The 20,172-nt window shown below is 36.9% G+C and overlaps 2 protein-coding genes across 2 annotated transcripts; one reads left to right on the forward strand and one right to left on the reverse strand.

Moving 5' to 3' along the window:
* The first annotated feature begins 2,812 nt into the window (after positions 1–2,812).
* LOC122282025 (glutamate dehydrogenase 2-like) lies at positions 2,813–13,549 on the forward strand. Its single transcript, XM_043093930.1, has 9 exons — positions 2,813–3,146; positions 3,275–3,388; positions 11,642–11,863; positions 11,985–12,059; positions 12,150–12,266; positions 12,356–12,606; positions 12,846–12,921; positions 13,013–13,099; positions 13,293–13,549. Exons 1-9 carry the CDS (start codon positions 3,039–3,041, stop codon positions 13,542–13,544), a joined length of 1,302 nt encoding a protein of 433 aa, XP_042949864.1. The 5' UTR covers positions 2,813–3,038; the 3' UTR covers positions 13,545–13,549.
* A 1,744-nt stretch (positions 13,550–15,293) lies between these two features.
* LOC122282804 (light-harvesting complex-like protein 3 isotype 1, chloroplastic) lies at positions 15,294–18,064 on the reverse strand. The gene is made up of 3 exons (XM_043094839.1): positions 17,526–18,064; positions 15,880–16,017; positions 15,294–15,774 (listed from the first exon to the last, which is right to left on the reverse strand). Exons 1-3 carry the CDS (start codon positions 17,938–17,940, stop codon positions 15,527–15,529), a joined length of 801 nt encoding a protein of 266 aa, XP_042950773.1. The 5' UTR covers positions 17,941–18,064; the 3' UTR covers positions 15,294–15,526.
* Positions 18,065–20,172: the final 2,108 nt, after the last annotated feature.

Below are 20,172 nucleotides of genomic sequence, written 5' to 3' on the forward strand. Positions count from 1 at the left end.
TCTTTATCTCTTTGTTTTATTCCTGGCAATGAGCTAGGTCATCGTTCATTTCACATCCAATAAATACAACTATACTGGATGAAAAATTCTATTTATCATATTTTTTTCTCATCATCTTCTCATTATTTTGCTCCTGAGTTTCAAGGCAAGATAATCGTTGAATAATTCTACAAGATTCAAAATAGTTTTTCACATATTCCTCATCCCCATCAATTTGAACAATTTTAATACTAGTCAATTAGTTTTCATAAAGTTAAGGAAATTGCAAAAAATGATAGCTACATCAGAATTTTCGATCCATTAAAAAGAGACATTATTCATATCTATTAATTTTATAAATTTAAATATAACATTTGATATAACAAAAAGTTAATCTTATAACTTTTAGTATAATATTTGATATAATATATAAATTTTGATCTTATAATATAAAATTAATGTAAAATAAAATTTTAATCTTAAACAAAAACATTAATATTAAGTTATTAATATACACTAACTTTTGAAGAGAACAAGAATTATAGGAACCGGCTCTCAAGTCTCAACTTATGTAGTGCAACATGTGTAAACGATAAATTGGTGTATATCGGTTTGGTTCTAAAATTTGTTTAAAACCTAATCAACCTAGATCGGTTACATCCCTAGCTAGAACTAACAGGAATCGGACCCACATATCAGTATGAGTAGTATGAAAAAACGAAAGAAGCCTAGGAAGCTAAAAAAATGAAATGGTGATCTTGTTGATTTCCCCAACCTGGCTTGATACCATTTAGGGAAATAGCCTATCTCATACGTGAGGTGATTGTATTGATTTATAGAAAAGTTTGCATATGTCAACCATGAATAAATAAAACTATGTTACTGAAATTAGCTATACAAAGAAATTAGATATTACGGAATCAATCATTCTACTAGAATCCGTAGAATGGCAATCAATTGTATATGGAAATGATAGTGATGCAAAAGATTCACTGTAGCAAATATGGTAGAACAGTTGGCAATTTGCCTTGTTTGAGTAAGAAAATATGAAAGTTTGATTGTAGCAGAATAAATCCTCTGTTTGCATTGTTAAGAATATATAGAGTTTACATGATAAGATGATAAGTACAACAAAGAATATCTACAAAGAATAGATATGTGTCACATTTACAGACTAATTATAGACTAATTATTATCTTTTGTTTCTATATTTTCTCAACTGAATTTGTTGCTGAGTTGATAGGCCAGGCCTTGAGTGAGTCTGTTGATGAGTCTGGGAGTCATGGTTGCTGTCTTTGAAAAAGCAGTGGTTCTACCCAACACTACACCTAGAGGGGGGTGAATAGGTGTAATCTAATTTTTATGGCCTTTTGAAAATTAGACAAATAAGCATTTAATAAATGAATCAAGTAATACAAATAATCAACACATGATTTTGATCACGGAGTGGAAACTCATTTGAAGAACATCTTCAAAATCTAAAACCACTCCGGGTGTAAGGCACCACCTCAAATCCACTATAGAAATTTTAGATTGTTACAACTAATTTAGAGACACTCACAAAACCTTTGTAGTAGCTAAACTTGGCTTGCAACACCATGAGTGACCCACTCGATCTCTACACGCATGTAGTGTCAGAACTCCGACCTTCCTATAACTTCCCACGAGAACCTCTCGATCTCTGCATCAACGGCAGCTCCGGACTCTTTCGGCCAACAAAAATGTCCACTTCAATGGACTCAAGTACAAGTTGATTTTGAATGTGTTGTGGTGGAGAAATGTTTATCCAAGAGAGAATCAAACAAATGGGGGAGAGTTTGCTCTAAGAAGTTCTTGGAGGCCCTTAGGGTTTTTGCTCTGATTCTCCACACATAGAACAGAAGTTAACCTATTCTATTTATAGTTCCCATCAAATAAGGCGTTCAAAACCCTACATTGTAAGTGATCTGGAACATTGGCTTGAGCGAAATGTCGAGCGAAGGTCGAGCGCCACAATCTGCCAAAGTTCGTTCGAGCGACCTGTCGAGCGAGTATCGAGCGGTCGACTCTGCCTGAGTTCGCTCGAGCTCAGTGTCGAGCGAGGGTCGAGCGACACACTCTGCCTGGGTTCGCTCGAGCTCAGTGTCGAGCGAGGGTTGAGCGGTTGACTCTGCCTGAGTTCGCTCGAGCTGTATGTCGAGCGAAGGTCGAGCGGTTGAATCTGCCTCAGTTCGCTCGAGCACTCCGTCGAGTGAGGGTCGAGCGAAGTCGCCTTCTTTGACCAATCTTCAAGCCTTTCCGCAACAACACTTGTTACAACACTATTTTACACAGGTTTTCACAAGAATATGCCAATACGCTCATTTTTCCCTCAACAGTCTTGATAAGTATTGGAGTGTTTGAGTCTGAGTAGGATCCTTAACAGTTTCACCTAAGCATTTCCCAGACCTACAAGTTGATAAATCGCATTCCCCAGACATACTAGTTGATAAGTCGGAGTGTTTGAGTCTGAGTAGATCCTTAACAGTTTGTCACCTAAGCATTCCCCAGACCTACAAGTGTTCAAAATTTTCCTATATAGCATATGGTTCCTACGCCTATTGAAAAGTGTCAACCATATTTCAAAAACAGAGTCCTATGCCACTGCAACCTCAATTTGCAAAAGCAAGAATTCAAATTCAAACAACACTGAAGATTAGATAACAATCACGGATGCTTGTAACAGATTTGTTATTGTATCTTTATCTTTATCTACTTGTTATCTTATCTTCATTTACTTGTAACTGATCTATTATCTACAAATACAAATGCCCACCTCTGTGAAGGCAGGAAAGCATTTCCACAAACACTAGAATTCTACCAAAAGAGTTGCACTTATCTGTCAAAGTGTCAGCGTCACAAAGAACACTTGCCATTTTGCTCTCGTGAAGAAACACTTACATAAAGCTGGTCGACTTGTGTATAAAGCCTAATGGTTCTTTAATTAATATCCATCCCTCAGATTTTGTTATCTTGGCCCTTTGGATTTTGGTTCCATTTCGGTTTCTCGGTCCTCACAGTTTCATTGGCTTTGGGCAACCATGAATGCTCTTGTAGCAATGAACCGCAACTTTCGACATGCAGCTCGTCTTCTTGGTTTGGATTCCAAGCTTGAAAAGAGTCTTCTCATACCCATTAGAGAAATCAAAGTATTAAATTAACCCGTTTCACACTTCAACTTCGTGGATGTTTTTTCTTTCACTAAACTATTGTTGTTGTTTGTGGTCCGACTGTGGGTGCGGGTATGTTTCTTCTCATATATTTGACCTCCTCGCAGGTTGAATGTACGATCCCGAAGGACGATGGGACTCTGGCTACCTATGTTGGATTTAGAATTCAACATGACAATGCTCGGGGGCCGATGAAAGGCGGAATCCGTTACCACCCTGAGGTTATCTTTATTACCGTTGTTATTTTTTTTCTTTTACATTGTTGATATGCATGTTCATGTCGGTTTATGCCATACGTATGGAACTTCAAACCACTTTGATTTTAGATTTTGGGTATTTTCCAGATCACTTCGTTAATCAGAAAAGAACAGTCTTATGACTGAACCATGTTTAAGACAATTTTGTTAGTGATTTGAATCCTTAGTGTCTGAGTGTTGAATAAACCCCCCAAGTGTGAAATGGATTTGGGTTTGCAGTCACCCACCCCATGCTCACCAACCGTCCACCAACCCACTCACCTCCAGAGGCACTTCTGGTCAAGAGGAGTGGGTGTGTGTCCCCCTTTTACTCTCCTATAAAAGGAGAGCTCTGCTAGTGTAATTGATGCAGTGGGTGAAGAGAGAAAGAGAGACGTGAGAGAGAGAAATAGAATTTTGTAGAGTGTTTTGTAAATCTCATACAAATTTTATAAAAGAGGCTCCAGTAGACGTAAGCAATTTGCTAAACCACTTTAAAATTGTCTTGTGTGATTTTTAGGCAGGCTGGAGGCACAACATTTGATATCAGAGCTCTGGTTCGAGCTGTCCAAAAATTTAAGTTGCTCAAAATCAATTTTTGACAACTCCAGGGTGTTCCTCGTGTTGAGACGACTCCGTTGCAGCAAACGGAATCGAAAACGGAGGTCGGAGGAGCCTACACGCGCCCTTAGAAGGTCAGCGCATGCATCTGCTGTCATTCACGTGCCCCCACATGCATCGGAGGTTGAAGACGACTGAGATACATGCGCCCACGCGCTCCAGAGGTTGAAGACGCGTGACGGACACGCGCCTCACGCGCCCACACGCCCCTACAGAGGTTCAGCGCGTGTACTACACGTGCCTCACTCTTCCCCACTCGCACACAGTGCTGTAGCGCAGTGGGCAGCGAGGGGCGTCCCACGTGCCAGACAGATCACAACCGTTCATTTTTCAGATCCATTTTCGGCTTGATCTAAGCCATTCGGAGTCTGATTTCAGCAACCAAATAGTGTTTTCCTACTATTTGGATCATTTCGGACTCATCCGTACGGTTAGAATTTTGAAATTTCGAGTCTAAATTTTCTAAATTCAAATGGAAGGATCTAGAAGAGACAGGAGCTCTGAACATGCCAGTAGCTCAGGACGTCGGTCCACTGTGTCAAATGCCAAGTTTGAAGTTGAGAAGTTCAATGGAACAAGCAACTTCGACATGTGGCAGTGTGAAGTCCTGGACGTGTTGATCCAACAAGAGTTGGATATTGCGTTGGGAGGAAAGCCAGATGATATGACTGATCAGGGTTGGAAGAAGCTTAATACTCAAGCTTGTAGTACAATCCGATTATGCCTTACCAAAGAATAAAAGTATTTTGTCATGAGAGAGACAGATGCTAGGGTACTTTGGCAGAAATTGGATGATAAGTTCATGAAGAAGAGCATTGAGAGCCGTTTGCACTTGAAGAAGAAGCTCTTCAGATTCCAATTTTGTGAAGGTATTTCAATGTCTGAACATCTGAATAATTATAACCAAATTCTTGCTGATTTGTTAAACTTGGATGTTAAAATCGAAGATGAAGATAAGGCTTTACTACTGTTGAATTCCTTGCCTGATACATATGAGCATTTAATTACTAATCTATTGTATGGGAAGGAAAATATTAGTTTTGAAGATGTATCTAACTCTTTAATTAGCAATGAGTACCGGAGAAAAGATAAACAGGTACACCAAGATACATCAACTGAAGCGCTAACAGCAAGAGGGAGACTACAGTCAAGGTATCCTGGAAGGAGGAAAGGTTTTCATTCGAAAACTCGGGCCACATCACGTGGTTCATCAGTCGGCAGAAAACTCGCCAGAGACGAGTGTTCCTTTTGTCACAACAAAGGACACTAGAGGAAGGATTGTCCCAACCGGAAGGGACAACAGCAGAATCAACCCACCACAGCCAATGTCATGGACAGAGATGACGAGTCAGATTTCGCCTTGGCAAGTTCATCATCCATTTGTCATTCCGATGAATGGATTATGGATTCCAGATGTACCTATCATATGTGTCCCAATCGGGACTGGTTTACTGACTTCACAAAAATTGATGGTGGAGCAGTACTTATGGGCAATGATAGTGCCTGTAAGACTCAAGGAATAGGTAGTATTCGGTTAAAGCTGCACGATGGCAGCGTCAAGACTCTGACAGAAGTTCAGTATGTTCCAGACTTGCGGAAGAATCTCATCTCATTGGGATCTCTGGATTCAAAGGGATTCAGAATCGCAATTGAAGACGAAACTCTCAAAGTACTAATGGGAGTTCAGGTGGTAATGAAGGGCTTGAGGCGAGGAAACTTGTACTTCTTGCAAGGAAGTACTGTTGATAGAAGAGCTTCCACAGGCTGTGAGAAGCTAGATGAGACTGATGCCGACACCACTAGTCTTTGGCATATGCGTATGGGACACGCAGGAGAAAAAGCTATGGAAACATTGGTGAAGCAAAGCTTACTCAAAGGTGCCAAGACAGGTAAACTGTCTTTCTGTGAGCACTGTGTATTGGGGAAGCAGAGGCAGATCAAGTTTGGAACCGTAGTACACAATACACAGGGAATTCTTGACTATGTGCATTCCGATGTTTGGGGACCTACCCAAAATGCATTTTTGGGAGGTAAACATTGGTTTGTACTTTTGTTGATGATTATTCTCGTCGTGTGTGGGTGTATACGATGAAGAATAAAGATGAAGTGCTGAAAATCTTCCTTGATTGGAAGAAAATGGTTGAGACTCAGACCAGCAGAAAGATCAAGCGGTTCAGATCTGATAATGGAGGTGAGTACACTTCAGACCCCTTCATGGAAGTATGCCGGAGAGAGGGAATTGTCAGACACTTCACAGTACGAGGTACACCGCAGCAGAACGGTGTGGCAGAACGAATGAATCGTACTTTATTAGAGAAAGTGCGATGTATGTTGTTGAATGCTGGATTCAGTAAACAATTTTGGGCTGAAGCTGTGACATATGCCTGCCACCTCATCAACCGACTACCTGCAACTGCCAATGATGGAAAGACACCCATTGAAATGTAGAGAGGTAAACACGCTACTGATTATGACTTTTTACACATTTTCAGATGTCCTGCTTACTATCATGCTAAAGAAAGTAAGCTTGATCCTAGAGCCAAGAAAGCAAAATTCTTGGGCTTTAGTACCGGTATAAAAGGGTATAGACTCTGGAGTATAGAGTCCAAAAAGGTAATCATCAGTAGAGATGTTACATTCAACGAATCTGAGATGCTTAAGTCACATAAGCATAAAGATTCCAGTGAAGGCAGCAGTGATGGCTAAACATCAGATGATTCACAGAGTGTGAAGTTTACTTCAAAGAAGTTGGGAAAGCATGGACAAGATGAGGTTGATAATCTAGTCACAGTACCTCCAAGTCAACCCGAGTCAATAGCAACCAACAAACCGAGACGAGAGAAACGTGTACCGACACGTTATGCAGACTATGTGACATATGCATTACCAGCTAAAGGGAGTGAGATCCCAACCACTTACAGAGAAGCCGTACAGTCCAGTGAACAAGTTGAATGGACAAAGGATGAATGAAGAGATGCAGTCTCTTCACCAGAACCAGACTTGGGAGCTTGTGCCACTTCCAAAAGGAAAGAAGACAATTGGTTGTAAGTGGATCTTCAATGAGAAAGATGATCAAGCTGCTAAAAATGGAGTGCGATACAAAGCTAGGTTGGTAGCTAAGGGCTACGCTCAGACAGAGGGAATTGACTACAGTGAAGTATTCTCTCCTGTTGTGAAGCATTCATCTATTCGGATATTGCTAGCTTTGGTTGCACAATATGATCTTGAGTTAGCACAGCTTGATGTAAAGACAGCTTTCTTACATGGTGATTTGGAAGAGGAGATTTATCTGTCTCAACCAGAAGGATTCAAAGAAGCTGGCAAAGAGAATTGGGTATGCAGTCTGAAGAAGTCTCTTTATGGCTTGAAGCAGTCACCTCGGCAATGGTACAAACGTTTCGATCGCTTTATGTTGGATCTAAAATACACTCGTTGCCAATACGATCATTGTGTATATTTCAGAAAACTTACAAATGGATCTTTCATTTATTTGCTTTTATATGTAGATGATATGTTAATTGCATGTAAAAGCAAGGGGGAGATAGATCGCTTAAAAACTCATTTAAGTAATGAGTTTGAAATGAAAGATCTAGGAGAAGCACGAAGAATACTGGGGATGGAGATTAGCAGAGATAGGGTGAAAGGTACAGTTCACCTTACTCAGAAGCAGTATCTGAAAAGAATACTGCAACGATTCAACATCGACTCGAAGACGAAGCCGGTGAGTACTCCTATGGCCCCATATTTCAAGCTCAGTGCATTGCAGTCTCCTAAAACCGATGAAGAACGGGACTACATGAGGAATGTCCCATATGCAAGTGTTGTTGGAAGCTTAATGTATGCCATGGTGTGTACATGACCTGATATCTCCCAGGCCGTTAGCTTAGTTAGTCGCTATAAGCATAATCCTGGAAAGGTTCATTGGCATGCGGCTAAGTGGATTCAACGGTATATTTCAAAGACCGTGGATGTTGGTTTGAGGTTCGAGAAGAGTGAAGATAGTCTAGTAATTGGATATGTTGACTCAGACTATGCAGGTGATCTTGACAAACGCCGATCAACAACTGGTTATGTGTTCACTATGGCTGGAGGACCAGTTAGTTGGCGATCAACTTTGTAGTCAACAATTGCACTATCATCAACTGAGGCTGAATACATGGCTGTAACAGAAGCCGTGAAAGAAGCTATTTGGTTACAGGGATTGGTAACAGATTTCGGCTTTAAGCAGCAAGAGATTACCATTTACTGTGACAATCAGAGTGTAATTCATTTGGCCAAGAATCAAGTATATCACTCTCGAACAAAATATATAGATGTCCGATTTCACTTTGTACGTGAAATATTAGAAGAAGATGACATCAAACTTCAGAAGATTGGCACTGAAGATAATCCAGCAAATATGTTGACTAAAGTCGTCACAGGGATCAAGTTCCAACACTGTTTGGATTTGATCAATATTATACACTGCTGAGCACCCTCGGGTGCATTGGAGCGCATTCAACAACGAAAGTCTCTCATGTCAAAGAATGGGGTGCATTCATTTGAAGAATGAATCAGTTTGTAAGCATCCTGGTATGGCACACTTGGGTAGAGGGGGTGATTGTTGAAAAAACCCCCCAAGTGTGAAATGGGTTTGGGTTTGCAGCCACCCACCCCATGCTCACGAACCGTCCACCAACCCACTCACCTCCAGAGGCGCTTCTGGTCAAGAGAAGTGAGTGTGTGTCCCCCTTTTGCTCTCCTATAAAAGGAGAGCTCTGCTAGTTTAATTGATGCAGTGGGTGAAGAGAGAAAGAAAGACGTGAGAGAGAGAAATAGAATTTTGTAGAGTGTTTTGTAAATCTCGTACAAATTCTATAAAAGAGGCTCCAGTGGACGTAAGCAATTTGCTGAACCACTTTAAAATTGTCTTGTGTGATTTTTGGGCAAGCCAGAGGCACAACACTGAGTATATGCATGATCAACCAAAAATGGATGATGAAACTAAAGCTCACGTTACGTGTTTGATGGCTTTCCCTTGAGGGTGGAAATCCAAGCAGTACCATCAACCCAAGAGAATTGAATTATTTGAATCCATTCACTTGAGCTCTATTTATAGTACTCATTGATACAACCCTTCATTGAGAGGTGCAGCACTTCATAAAGAGGTACAATATTTGGGAGAGTTGAAACCCATCCAATGGTTGCGTCACCTCGGTGTGGATAGCTCCAATGGAAGGTATCCCCATGCGAGGAATTATAGGGTGGGGAAAGATCACACCAATGCCATGGTGTGATCACGCCTATCTCTTACGGAAAGTACTATGCTGTCGTGATGCTAATGGATGGAGACTAAAAATATCGGGTTTTAAATTAGTTTCTCCCAGATCAATCTTGATTACCAAAAATTTGATTATAATACATGGGCTTGATTTCAACTTTTCTTAATTGAAATCAAGTCATCAACATACCATTGTTATCCCAATGCCTTGTTCGTTCGAACCTTTTTATTAGTTTATCTCCATGTTCTAAAGGGGACGATCATGTAGTGAAGAGAATGTTTATTTATTTGCCAAAACATTCCTTGTCTATAATGATTGAAAAACATAAAGATGGAAATTTTGAACTTCATGAAGAAGTTATGTTTACTTTGGAACACTACAAGTTTCAAACTTACTAGTAGCTCAAAAGGTAAAATAGGATATTTGAAGTTAATGTTTGTTGTGGAGGATAATATGGCTTTATTGGGTGTACTAACTTGCTTTTCATTTTCTATTTCTTTAGTGCTGCAAAAACTTAGATTGACCTTTGATCCTTAAATTCTAACCCAATATTTTATTAGTGGTCTAAGCATCGCCTTGATCTAGATATGATAGGATAGCATTGTGCAAATTGCATTAGACAGCACTGGAGGGGCAATCTGAGTGGTATGAGGATGTGAGTCATGAGGGTGGATGGAGATGCAAGAATGACCAATCACTTGTCACCTAGAGATTGATCGAGTTGTTGGCAAATCCCTTAATTTTAGAAATGAGGCTTGTTGGCAAATTCCTTAATTTTAGAGGATAAGTCAAATCCCTTGATTGTAGGGGATGAGGCAAATTCCTTGATTTTAGGGATGGGGTGGATTAGAGGAAGTGACAGAGTTGTTTTTTCGGTTTTATATTGTATTTTCATTATGCTATTTTTCAATAAAAGTTTAAACACTTGTTGCCGAGAATTGAGTGCTAGTTTGAGTTAGTCTTGATTTTCATCATTCAACCATTCAGATCTTGGTGTTGTCTTGAGGTAATCCTAAATTCATCCATCCAACACGACCTAAACATCTAAGCATGAGCAAGGCTTCCATCAGGGTGTTGAGAAATATCGACACCACAAGTTTGTGAAGCACAAAGCTTATATGATGAGTTATATATTATAAACAGATTATATATTATCTCTAGAAACTAGATGGTGAAGTTCAGTTCTTGCAGCCTGCCCCATGCACTCGAGTATAGGCATGTCTGATTCTGTAATATATGTATCATGGAATTCTGTCTTGTTATTTATGTTCTTTTGCAAGTGCCCCTGTTTCATAATATGGAACATTTGAAACTTTTAAATGTAAATGGATTTTCTACTTTTGTACTGGCGTACATATAGGTCACAGCACTTGGTTTACTGAAACAAAGTGCAGGTTTTGTTTTGCCAGGTGCCATTAATTTTGAAAAATCTTTCGATGTATTTGAGACATGATGCTTATTACAAAAATGAGAAAACTAGAGGTTTCGTTTATGTATGTTGGATTCTATTGTGGGCAGGTCATGACAGTCATTGATAACGGTGGAAATACACACGCACGAACACCCATCAACTTGCAATCATTTCTGATTTTAGTTTGAACGGCAGATGGGGGGGGTGGGGGGGGACATAGAGTTATCTCATAGTGCACTACTATACTTGGTCCATTTATTGCTTTCATCTTAAAAATTTATATATAAGCTTTCTACTTAGTAATCCAAGCTTTTTATTCTAAATGTCCCATTGAGCAAAAGAGTTGTAACATTATTCATATACACATATGCCTATATTTATACTACATTTTTATAATTGTATGCAGTATATTCATATGACATTGTGATGTTTATAAATGGGAGACACGTTCAACTACCTATATTAATCAAATGAAACCGTGGGGAATTGATACTCGTGCAGTCTATATGCTTAGAAGTTACAGTCTAATGTGTCATATTTTATTGGTCAACATTTTGATCACATGTTTCAGATTTTCCTCTTTTCTTGTCAGCTTTTATGACGGAAATATTGCTGGATCATATTAACAAGATCAGATACAAATAGGTTACACTAGTTCATTGTACAACCAAATAGGAAACTGATGACATCCAACCTTGTACATGGTGGTCTAGGGCATGTGTTGCGTCTACAAAGTCATTGGCTCAAAGTTTGGTATAGATAAGAGAAAATATGAAACTGATGCTTAGCTTAATGAAATTAGGACCAGTCATAGTTTTCCCTCATGAAATGCTGAAGATGTTTCACTCTAGGTATTGCGTGGGAATTTCATTTATAGGTAGGCACAATGGTCGTAAGCTTCTGTAAGCTCTATTGAGTACAAACTTTCAAATTCTGTGATGTTAGGTTGACCCAGATGAAGTGAATGCTCAGGCTCAACTAATGACATGGAAGACAGCTGTGGCAGACATTCCATATGGTGGAGCAAAGGGTGGGATTGGCTGCAACCCAATGGACCTAAGTATTAGTGAGTTAGAACGTCTGACTCATGTTTTTACTCAGAAGATTCATGACCTCATTGGAGTTCACAGGGATGTTCCGGCCCCTGACATGGGAACTAACGCACAGGTAACCCATTTAAGTCGATGGACTAGATGAATTTTGATTATGGTACTTTTGGTTTGAAAATAGAAACTTTTCAACATTGATTTTTTGGGTTAAGATAATTATTAATTTTCAAACTGTGCAGACAATGGCATGGATTCTTGATGAGTACTCAAAGTTTCATGGACTTTCACCTGCAGTGGTGACAGGGAAACCAATTGTTAGTAGGATAGAGAGATGAAAACTTTGCAAAAAGTTCATATTAAGGGAGTATGGAATTGAAAAATTTCTTCTTTTTTGCCCATTTCAGGATCTTGGGGGTTCACTGGGAAGGGAGGCTGCAACAGGACATGGTGTGGTTTTTGCAACAGAGGCTTTACTTGCTGAATATGGGAAGTCAATCGCTGATACGAAGTTCGCCCTACAGGTAGCACCAGTATCACACGTAATTTTCCTTTTCAGGGGCTTTAATCAATATAGACTTTTTTAGTCACTTATAACTGAATCTACTTTCAGGGTTTTGGAAATGTCGGTTCATGGGCAGCAAAGTTTATTCATGAGAAAGAAGGCAAGGTTGTTGCTGTTAGTGACATTACTGGTGCAGTTAAAAACCCAAGTGGAATTGATATCGCAGCTCTGCTGAAACACAAAGAGACCACTGGAACTTTAAAGGATTTCCAAGGTGGAGACTCCATGGACCCAAATGACTTACTTGTTCATGAAGGTGATGTTCTCATCCCTTGTGCCTTAGGTGGAGTTATTAACAAGTATGTAGTCTGTTTAACTGTCAAATACTTGTATTACTCTCAGGCTGCTGACCAACTTTAATTCTATCCTTTGCTTCATACACTACACCTCATATGCTTAAAAATTACAATTTCAAGTACTACAAACTTTTAATGGCCACAATGAATCAATCACTATATCATTTTCTATTTTGTATTTCCTCTACATTTGAACAAATACAAGTTGAGTAAATTATTATTCACTTTATTCTCATTTAAAGGGAAAATGCTGCTGATGTTAAGGCGAAATTCATAATAGAAGCTGCCAATCATCCCACTGACCCAGAAGCAGATGAGGTAATAATGCAGACGGCATTTATACAAAAATGGAAAGTGACATAATTTCCAAGCTCAAACATTCTATTGACAAAATCTATCCATTCTGCAGATCTTATCTAAGAATGGAGTTGTTATACTCCCTGACATATATGCAAATTCCCGTGGTGTAATTGTGAGCTATTTTGAATGGGTACAGGTGAAAGAAACTGCACTCCTGCCAATGCTAACTACACTTCCTTTTTTCATTTTTATTTGGTCATCCTCCATAGAATGATGAAATATTGTTTTCTTATTGAAGTCTGCACCTGATATTGCTTTATGATTCTTTCATATGCACTCATATTAAGGTAAATATTTAGTGGCTCTTTCTCTCTTTCTCTGTGCTGCAGAACATTCATGGACTCAAGTGCGAAGAAGAGAAAGTGAACTCCGAGCTTAACAGGTACATGAGGAGTGCCTTTCATGAAATCAAGGCAATGTGTAAACGTCATGAGTGCAACCTGCGAATGGGTGCCTTCAGTTTGGGGGTGAACCGGGTTGCACGTGCTAACCTCTTGAGGAGTTGGTCTGCTTTGTGCACGAGGCCATCTCGTACTCGTCCTTTTCTTTATCCATCTTATGATCCGGAGGATATCATCTAAGTGGATGTTTGAGATTGCAGTGAGAAATAAAATATTTTTAGATATGACTTTTAACTTATAACTTAAGTAATAAGTTCTATTATTAAAAAATTATTTACTATTTGTTAACCATATATTTAAAGCACTTTTAGATATGTTACGTTTGTTTGAAAATAAATTAAAAAAATACTTTATGAGGTAGAAATGACCATTATTTAAATTTTTAAATATTATGATCATATTATTGAAAGTTTAAAAGTTGTAATTATCTTAAAGTTGTATAGATATTTTCGTCCATTGACAGTTTTTTTAAAATTTGAATTATATTCCACATTATTCGAAAAAGTACGTATGAGAAAAAGTATTAAAATGATACTTTTCTTCAAACGTACTTTTTAGCTTATTTGAGATTCAAAGTACTTTAATACATGACACCCAAACGACCTAATTTTTTCATTAACGAATTTTTAAGAATATTTAAACACTTTTTAAACTCCTACCCCAACCCCAAACAGGCCCTAAGTGAAAAAAGTTGGTTAGTTTGATATTTGCATGTTTTTTTTCTTTTTTCTGTTTCATTCTATTCTATTTCTTTTGATTTTTGTATACGTAGCTTACGCAGTAATGAAATTCAACAATTAACCAGTAATAGTCGTGCAGGAAAAATGTTGATTTTTAATTTTTTTATAAGCCTATTGCGAAGTTATTCTAGAGTACTTTCTCTACTATGATAAGCTGCCATCATTTTTTGTATAGATTTGAGTATAGGTGTAATCTTCTAATTCTTGTTCATGCTCACTATCTTAAACTAGGATGTTTGGGTAATGAGATAAGATAATAATTTTATAAATAATAATTAAAAGATATTTTATAGAGTTTTGAAAAAGGAGAGAGAAGAAATTAAATAAAAATAATTATAAAATTAAAATAAGGTTAGAATATAACTTTTTAATATAATTTTTTTTTTTTGAATTTGAAAAAAGTTGAATTGTTTTTGTATTTTATTTAGAAGGTTGAAAAAGTTGTAATTATTAAGTAATGATTAAATTAAAAATTAAAAAATTTAAATTAAAAAATATTTACGTTTAAATGATATTTAAATGTTAAGATGATATAAGATGTGATGAGATGATTTAAAAGATTTGTGAAATCAAAACATGTCTTAAAGTTTTTCTTTTCTAACTATAGTTTGTATTAGGTGGATTGATAGTTCACAATTTGACAGATCTATCACAATTAGAAATCATGGATTCAAGTCAACTACTTCTGCTCTGAAAAAGATGCATGCCAAATGCCATAAAAGACTCGAGTACGTTTTGATATTGAAATGACATGAATTTAAATTGAATTATAAATAGTAATATTTGGTTAATCCTATTGAGATGAGTTTAATTTTTTTATATCAAGATAGATTAAATTTTTTAAGTTAAAATGTATGAAATAGATTGAATTGAGTTTAACTTTTTTATAAAAAATTAAAAAAATAATAAGTTTCATCAATAATTAATTTGAAATGTATCGAGATGAATCATGTTAAACCAACCAAACACAACCTATGTCTTCCTTGATACTGATTTATTTTAAGTATATTTGACAATTCACAGTCCAACAAAGCTGAGTACCACAGTGCTCAGAATTTCAAGACTTCAAGTTATTCGTTAGAAACTTGTAGCCCATTGCTTACAAGGTAGGTCAAGTTCATTGATGAGAGTCCAAATATTTATCATCCTTTAGTAGTACCTGCAGACAGGTGCAGCTAGGAATCTGAAGTTGGTCCCACAATAATGTTTCCGCTTAATTCTTTTTAAAAGGGATCGTGTTCACAAACGACTTCTTGCTTCAAATGCACAATAGCTAACAAAATAAGAAAACACAAGTTCGACGACTGATGGGAGTTGAAATCATCATTCTCCACTACAACAGAGTAATTACCTTAAAATAAACGCAAAAGAGGATGCCCATGAAATTTTAGGAGGCAAACTCATGAATAGAAATTTCATTTCTCAATTCTTGGAACTGCCAGGCGCCTCGTCCTGCCAGGTTGCTTGCCATTGCTTGTCATAGAAGGTTGTCTCTTCCAGCAGCTTCTTTAAGTTTTCTAAATCCTCATTCTTCCGGATCAGAAGAACTCCAACAACAGATATAAACAATAGAGTTTTACAGAAGAAGTTGTTCATTTGGTCAACCAAACCTACCCCAGTCAAGCTATCAACCAGATAAGTCATAAAGAAGCCTATCATTGCAGCACGGCCTGCATAAAACTCATTAAACACCATAGAAGAATTAGCATGAGCCAACAGCCACCTTTTTGTAAGCTAAGATTCATCATAGAGGGGGAATTATGAACTGAACAAACCATTAAGTAGTTCGGCTTCAGGTAGATGGAACCTTTTTATCCATGCCCACCAAGGTATGATGGATGTGTCAAAAATTATTGGGTCATCATTACTGGATGATTCTGGATTATCCTGAAGCCATTTTCTCCTCCTAGCTTCTAAAAAAATTATCCAAGGACGTCCATTAGAAATTAAGTAATCCAGAGTAATCTGGATGAATAATGAATAAATATAAAGTAATCATAACTGATTCCATTTTCACCTCATCCTATCCTCCCCGTAAAAATACAAGAAAAATATGGCAAGCATCCAAGTTTTCAAAAGGACAGGGGAAACATCAATGAGAGAGATATGAACCTATTCGCTCAGTGAAACTTGACCAACAAAGGAATTAATGAAACCAAACAAGGAAGGAAAGCGCTAAATGTCCTACTATTATGCCACAAGAAGTTGAGCACTCTGAACACACTTTGAAAGATCAATAATGCAATACAGTAAAGCACCTCTGATTGTAGAGTGACATTTATTTCAGTTTGGGATTCAAGTAGGACGGTTGGCCATATTTTAAGTTCTTTTTAATATATCACCTTCCTTGTAAACGGATGGGAAGGAGTATTGAGCTTAGTTTCTGCTGCAAATGTTGGAAGACTCATTCTGCACCCGTAATTAGTGAAGACACTGCCCTATGTTTCAATTCTCCAGTCATATGTATGAGGTGACAAAGGTTGAAATGACAGCCAACAGACAGCTCTATCTTCAAAATTCCAAATATCATACACTCACTTCTGAAGTCCCCTCTAATATCACTTCCATTAACTCTAATCAGAAACATCAAGGCTCAGCAATGCCCACAGCAAGAAACGTAATGATAATGAAACCTATGACCAATCCACTGTAATCGTGCTCTCCAACTTTCTCATCCATTACAGGATTTTTTCCCAGTGTTTTCGTTCCATTTCCAGTATGGTACTAGCATTTTTTGGACCTATAGACAGAATTATTGTGGTTGGTATTTAATAGTTTATAGGGCTTGCTGAGAAAAGCCAAAAGGCTTCTTATTGTGCAAAAATCACAGTCACATTTCTATGATTCCACTACATTGGTAGCATCTGTCCCCAAAACTGTTCATAATAAATAGTTTCCTACAACTTATTGTGAACGCTTTCCTAACAGATCATAAAAATTTCTGGAATGTATACCTAACAACACAGAGTATTATTGATTGTCACAAAACACACATACAGAAAGTAATTTTAAAAGAGGAGACTGATAAAAGATGGATACTGATTAGGACATGCTGTAAACAATATTTGAAGTTCTTACTACTCTTCTCGCTACACTTCCTTTCATATTGTAGTAGATATTTTTTAAATCAATTTCCATTATGTTCCTCTTTATTATAAAACAGACGGATCAATGCAGATAGAGGTTTCTCAAAAGAAACATAATTCACACTCGATAACTGAAATTTTTAACTTTTAAGCTGGATGTTGTTTCAGATAACAATAGTACGTAAAAAAAATAAAACCTCAGCCCAAGTCAAATTAACGCGGAAGCAAAGCAGAAGTGATGAAATCAGACTCAAAATAAACGAAATTATATAACATAAAATAAAGGGGAAAAAAAGTTACTTCGAATCCAAATTGACACAAACCCAAAACCTCACCAGCGTCAATAACTGCATCCCAGTCGGGCTTTCCATCTTTCTCGAACTTCTTCAAGTCCCAAGTCCCTCCGATCCATCTGGTGTCCTCAAACTTACTCACCACCTCAACTTCCCCTGCTTCCGTTGCCCCCAAAGACCCATTGGCTCCAGCAGAGCTCTCATCCTTCTGAACCACCGGTTTTGGAGGTTTAGAGATCTTCTGGTCGACATCTGATTCAAGTGCAGTGGCACCCGAGGCCGAAGTTCCAGCTCCATTGTCCCCTGAGGCCCTGGCGGTGGAGAGGAGGAAGACGGAAGCCTTGAGTGGTCCGAGAGAAAGATGAGGTTTAAGGATGGGGTGGGGTTGGGGGGGTATAGAGCGAGAGAGGGATGGAGGGTGGGTTAGAGGAGAAAACAGGGCCATGGAAATGGACATGGTTTTGCTGGAAACGAGAGCAGAGGCTCTATCTATCCTTTCCTCATCCTCAGAAATGGCCAAGACTGATGGTTTGTACCTTTGTACTTGCCATTGCCAACTTTGATTGTCTATGTACGAGACCCTATCGATGAAAAATAATGCTACATTTCATTATCTCGCACGTTACATTTATTTATTTTTATTTTTATTTTTATTTTAATTAAATTAATTAAATTTTTCTACCCATTATTTATACGTCACATCTTACCTTAAGAAAAAAATTAAAAATAATGTGTACTATATGATATATAGATAATAAATGTGATTTTTCATGCTATTAACCATTTGAAACTTAGATGATCCTCTTTAATTCACATAATTTATTAAAAATATTAAAAAATATATTCAGATTTAGAAGATGTTTGAGAATATAAAAAAAGAAGAATTGGAATTTTAAGTTTTCCCTATCCTTTTGTGTATGTGTTTTATTTTTTATTTTTAATAATTTACGTGGAATCACATGATAGTGCTATATCAAGAAGGTTATCTGAACAGTAAATTTGATATTACTAAATAAAATTATTCTAAAAAATAATAGCAATTGGGAATCCAATGTTGAATTTAGTTGAAAATAATTAAAAATAAATAAATTAGATTATGCATTCCAAGTTATCATTATTGGCATTAACATATTAAACGACCAAAATTTAACAATTTAAAGCCATGATGAGTGGATGACTATATTTAATAACATGTACCTATTAATATAACACTCCCTACTAAAACGTCCATCCATTGTCTCACCATTAGCATTATTCGCAAGTCAACTTCATCCAAACTTGATTACCTTCATGAATTTTCTATTTGAAGTTTTTCCTATAAAAGAGCTTTAAAAATAAGATAGTAAAAAAATTATAAAAAATATGTCAAATGAATATTAAAATTTGAAATACAAAATGAAAAATATTAATAAATATTAAATGAAAAAAATTAAAAAAAAAAAAAAAGAGGTCATAAAGGCAAGAAAGATCAAGGGATGACGGAGATAAAACTAGGGAAAATATAAACAAACAAATGTTGTTTGAGATTTGAGAGTTATCAAATAAGATTGGAAATCATCAATTTATAATATTTCTTAGTTGAAATAATTTTCTGAGGTCTTTAATTGGACAAAAACATTTTTTTTTTTAATAATGGATTTAATTTCTTTTTAAATATAATGCGTGAGATTTGCGTAACTTAAAACTGTATTTAATTTTATTATTTTTTTTAACCCATTTTTCTAAACATGTCCAAAATTACACAAAAAAAAGCATAGTAGTGTAGATAGGTGTAATTTTTAGGGTTGGGCAGTAGAGCCCTGTATCTAGTTACCCTGCCTCACATCTGCATGGGCAGGGCAGACCCCCATCCACCAAACGCGGGTGGCAGGATCACTAGCCCTGTGTCTGGCCCCCGGGGGGGGCAAGCGGTAGGTGGGCTCCAACTATGCTCCTCCACCACCATTTTTTTAAAGTTATAAATATATATTTATATTTATATATATTTTACAAATTGTATATATATATGGATAAAACTAGTGTATAGCCTGAAGTGTACCGCTCAGGCAAATTTTTATTTTTTATTTTTTTAATGATTAAGAAAGTGTTTTAAATATACTGATGTATTTTTTTACTTAATAATTAAGAAAGTGATTAAAAATATATAAAAAAAATTAAAAAAAAAAACATAACTAGACGGTACGCCTAGCGGTATGAGTGGGGTGTCACAATAGCCCCACTCATATATATATATATATATATATATTACCCGTAATAATTTTGGTAATCCAAGTTTGTTAGGAGATGAAGGAGTTTTAATGAATTAAGAGCACTTGTATTAAACTAGCCAAAGTTAAAATACAGCAAAAATTTGGCGAGTGAGTACAAAATACATCAAGTATAAAACTAGCTAAATCTACTATGATTTTATTGTTGGTTATTTGGGCTAACCAAATATTACATATATTTTAGCAACTATCTTTTTTCTTTGTTCTCCCCTACCCCTTTTTTTTCTATCATTCTACAAGTATTTAAAAACTATGACCCAATGAGCCTTTTACTAAAGACTCAAAACCGAATATTAACCAAGGCTGCGATTTTTAGCTTTAATTTATTTTTTTATTTTTTATTTTTCTTTTAGTGACCTAAACTATTTAATTGGACAGTAAAACCTACTGAAGTACGTTTTTCTGACCTTTGGTTTCTCCCT

This window comes from Carya illinoinensis, chromosome 11 (genome assembly GCF_018687715.1).
Source record: "Carya illinoinensis cultivar Pawnee chromosome 11, C.illinoinensisPawnee_v1, whole genome shotgun sequence".
NCBI classification, from domain to species: Eukaryota; Viridiplantae; Streptophyta; class Magnoliopsida; order Fagales; family Juglandaceae; genus Carya; species Carya illinoinensis.

Excerpts from the sequence above, each read along its gene's own strand:
- LOC122282025 (XM_043093930.1), top strand. The coding sequence starts at position 3,039 with ATGAATGCTCTTGTAGCAATGAACCGCAACTTTCGACATGCAGCTCGT. Across the intron at positions 3,147-3,274 it reads TACCCATTAGAGAAATCAAA|GTTGAATGTACGATCCCGAA; the intron begins GTATTAAATTAA and ends ACCTCCTCGCAG. Across the intron at positions 12,607-12,845 it reads TTAGGTGGAGTTATTAACAA|GGAAAATGCTGCTGATGTTA; the intron begins GTATGTAGTCTG and ends TCTCATTTAAAG.
- LOC122282804 (XM_043094839.1), bottom strand. The coding sequence starts at position 17,940 with ATGTCCATTTCCATGGCCCTGTTTTCTCCTCTAACCCACCCTCCATCC. Across the intron at positions 16,018-17,525 it reads GGATGCAGTTATTGACGCTG|AAGCTAGGAGGAGAAAATGG; the intron begins GTGAGGTTTTGG and ends TAATTTTTTTAG. Across the intron at positions 15,775-15,879 it reads TGAAGCCGAACTACTTAATG|GCCGTGCTGCAATGATAGGC; the intron begins GTTTGTTCAGTT and ends AGTTTTATGCAG.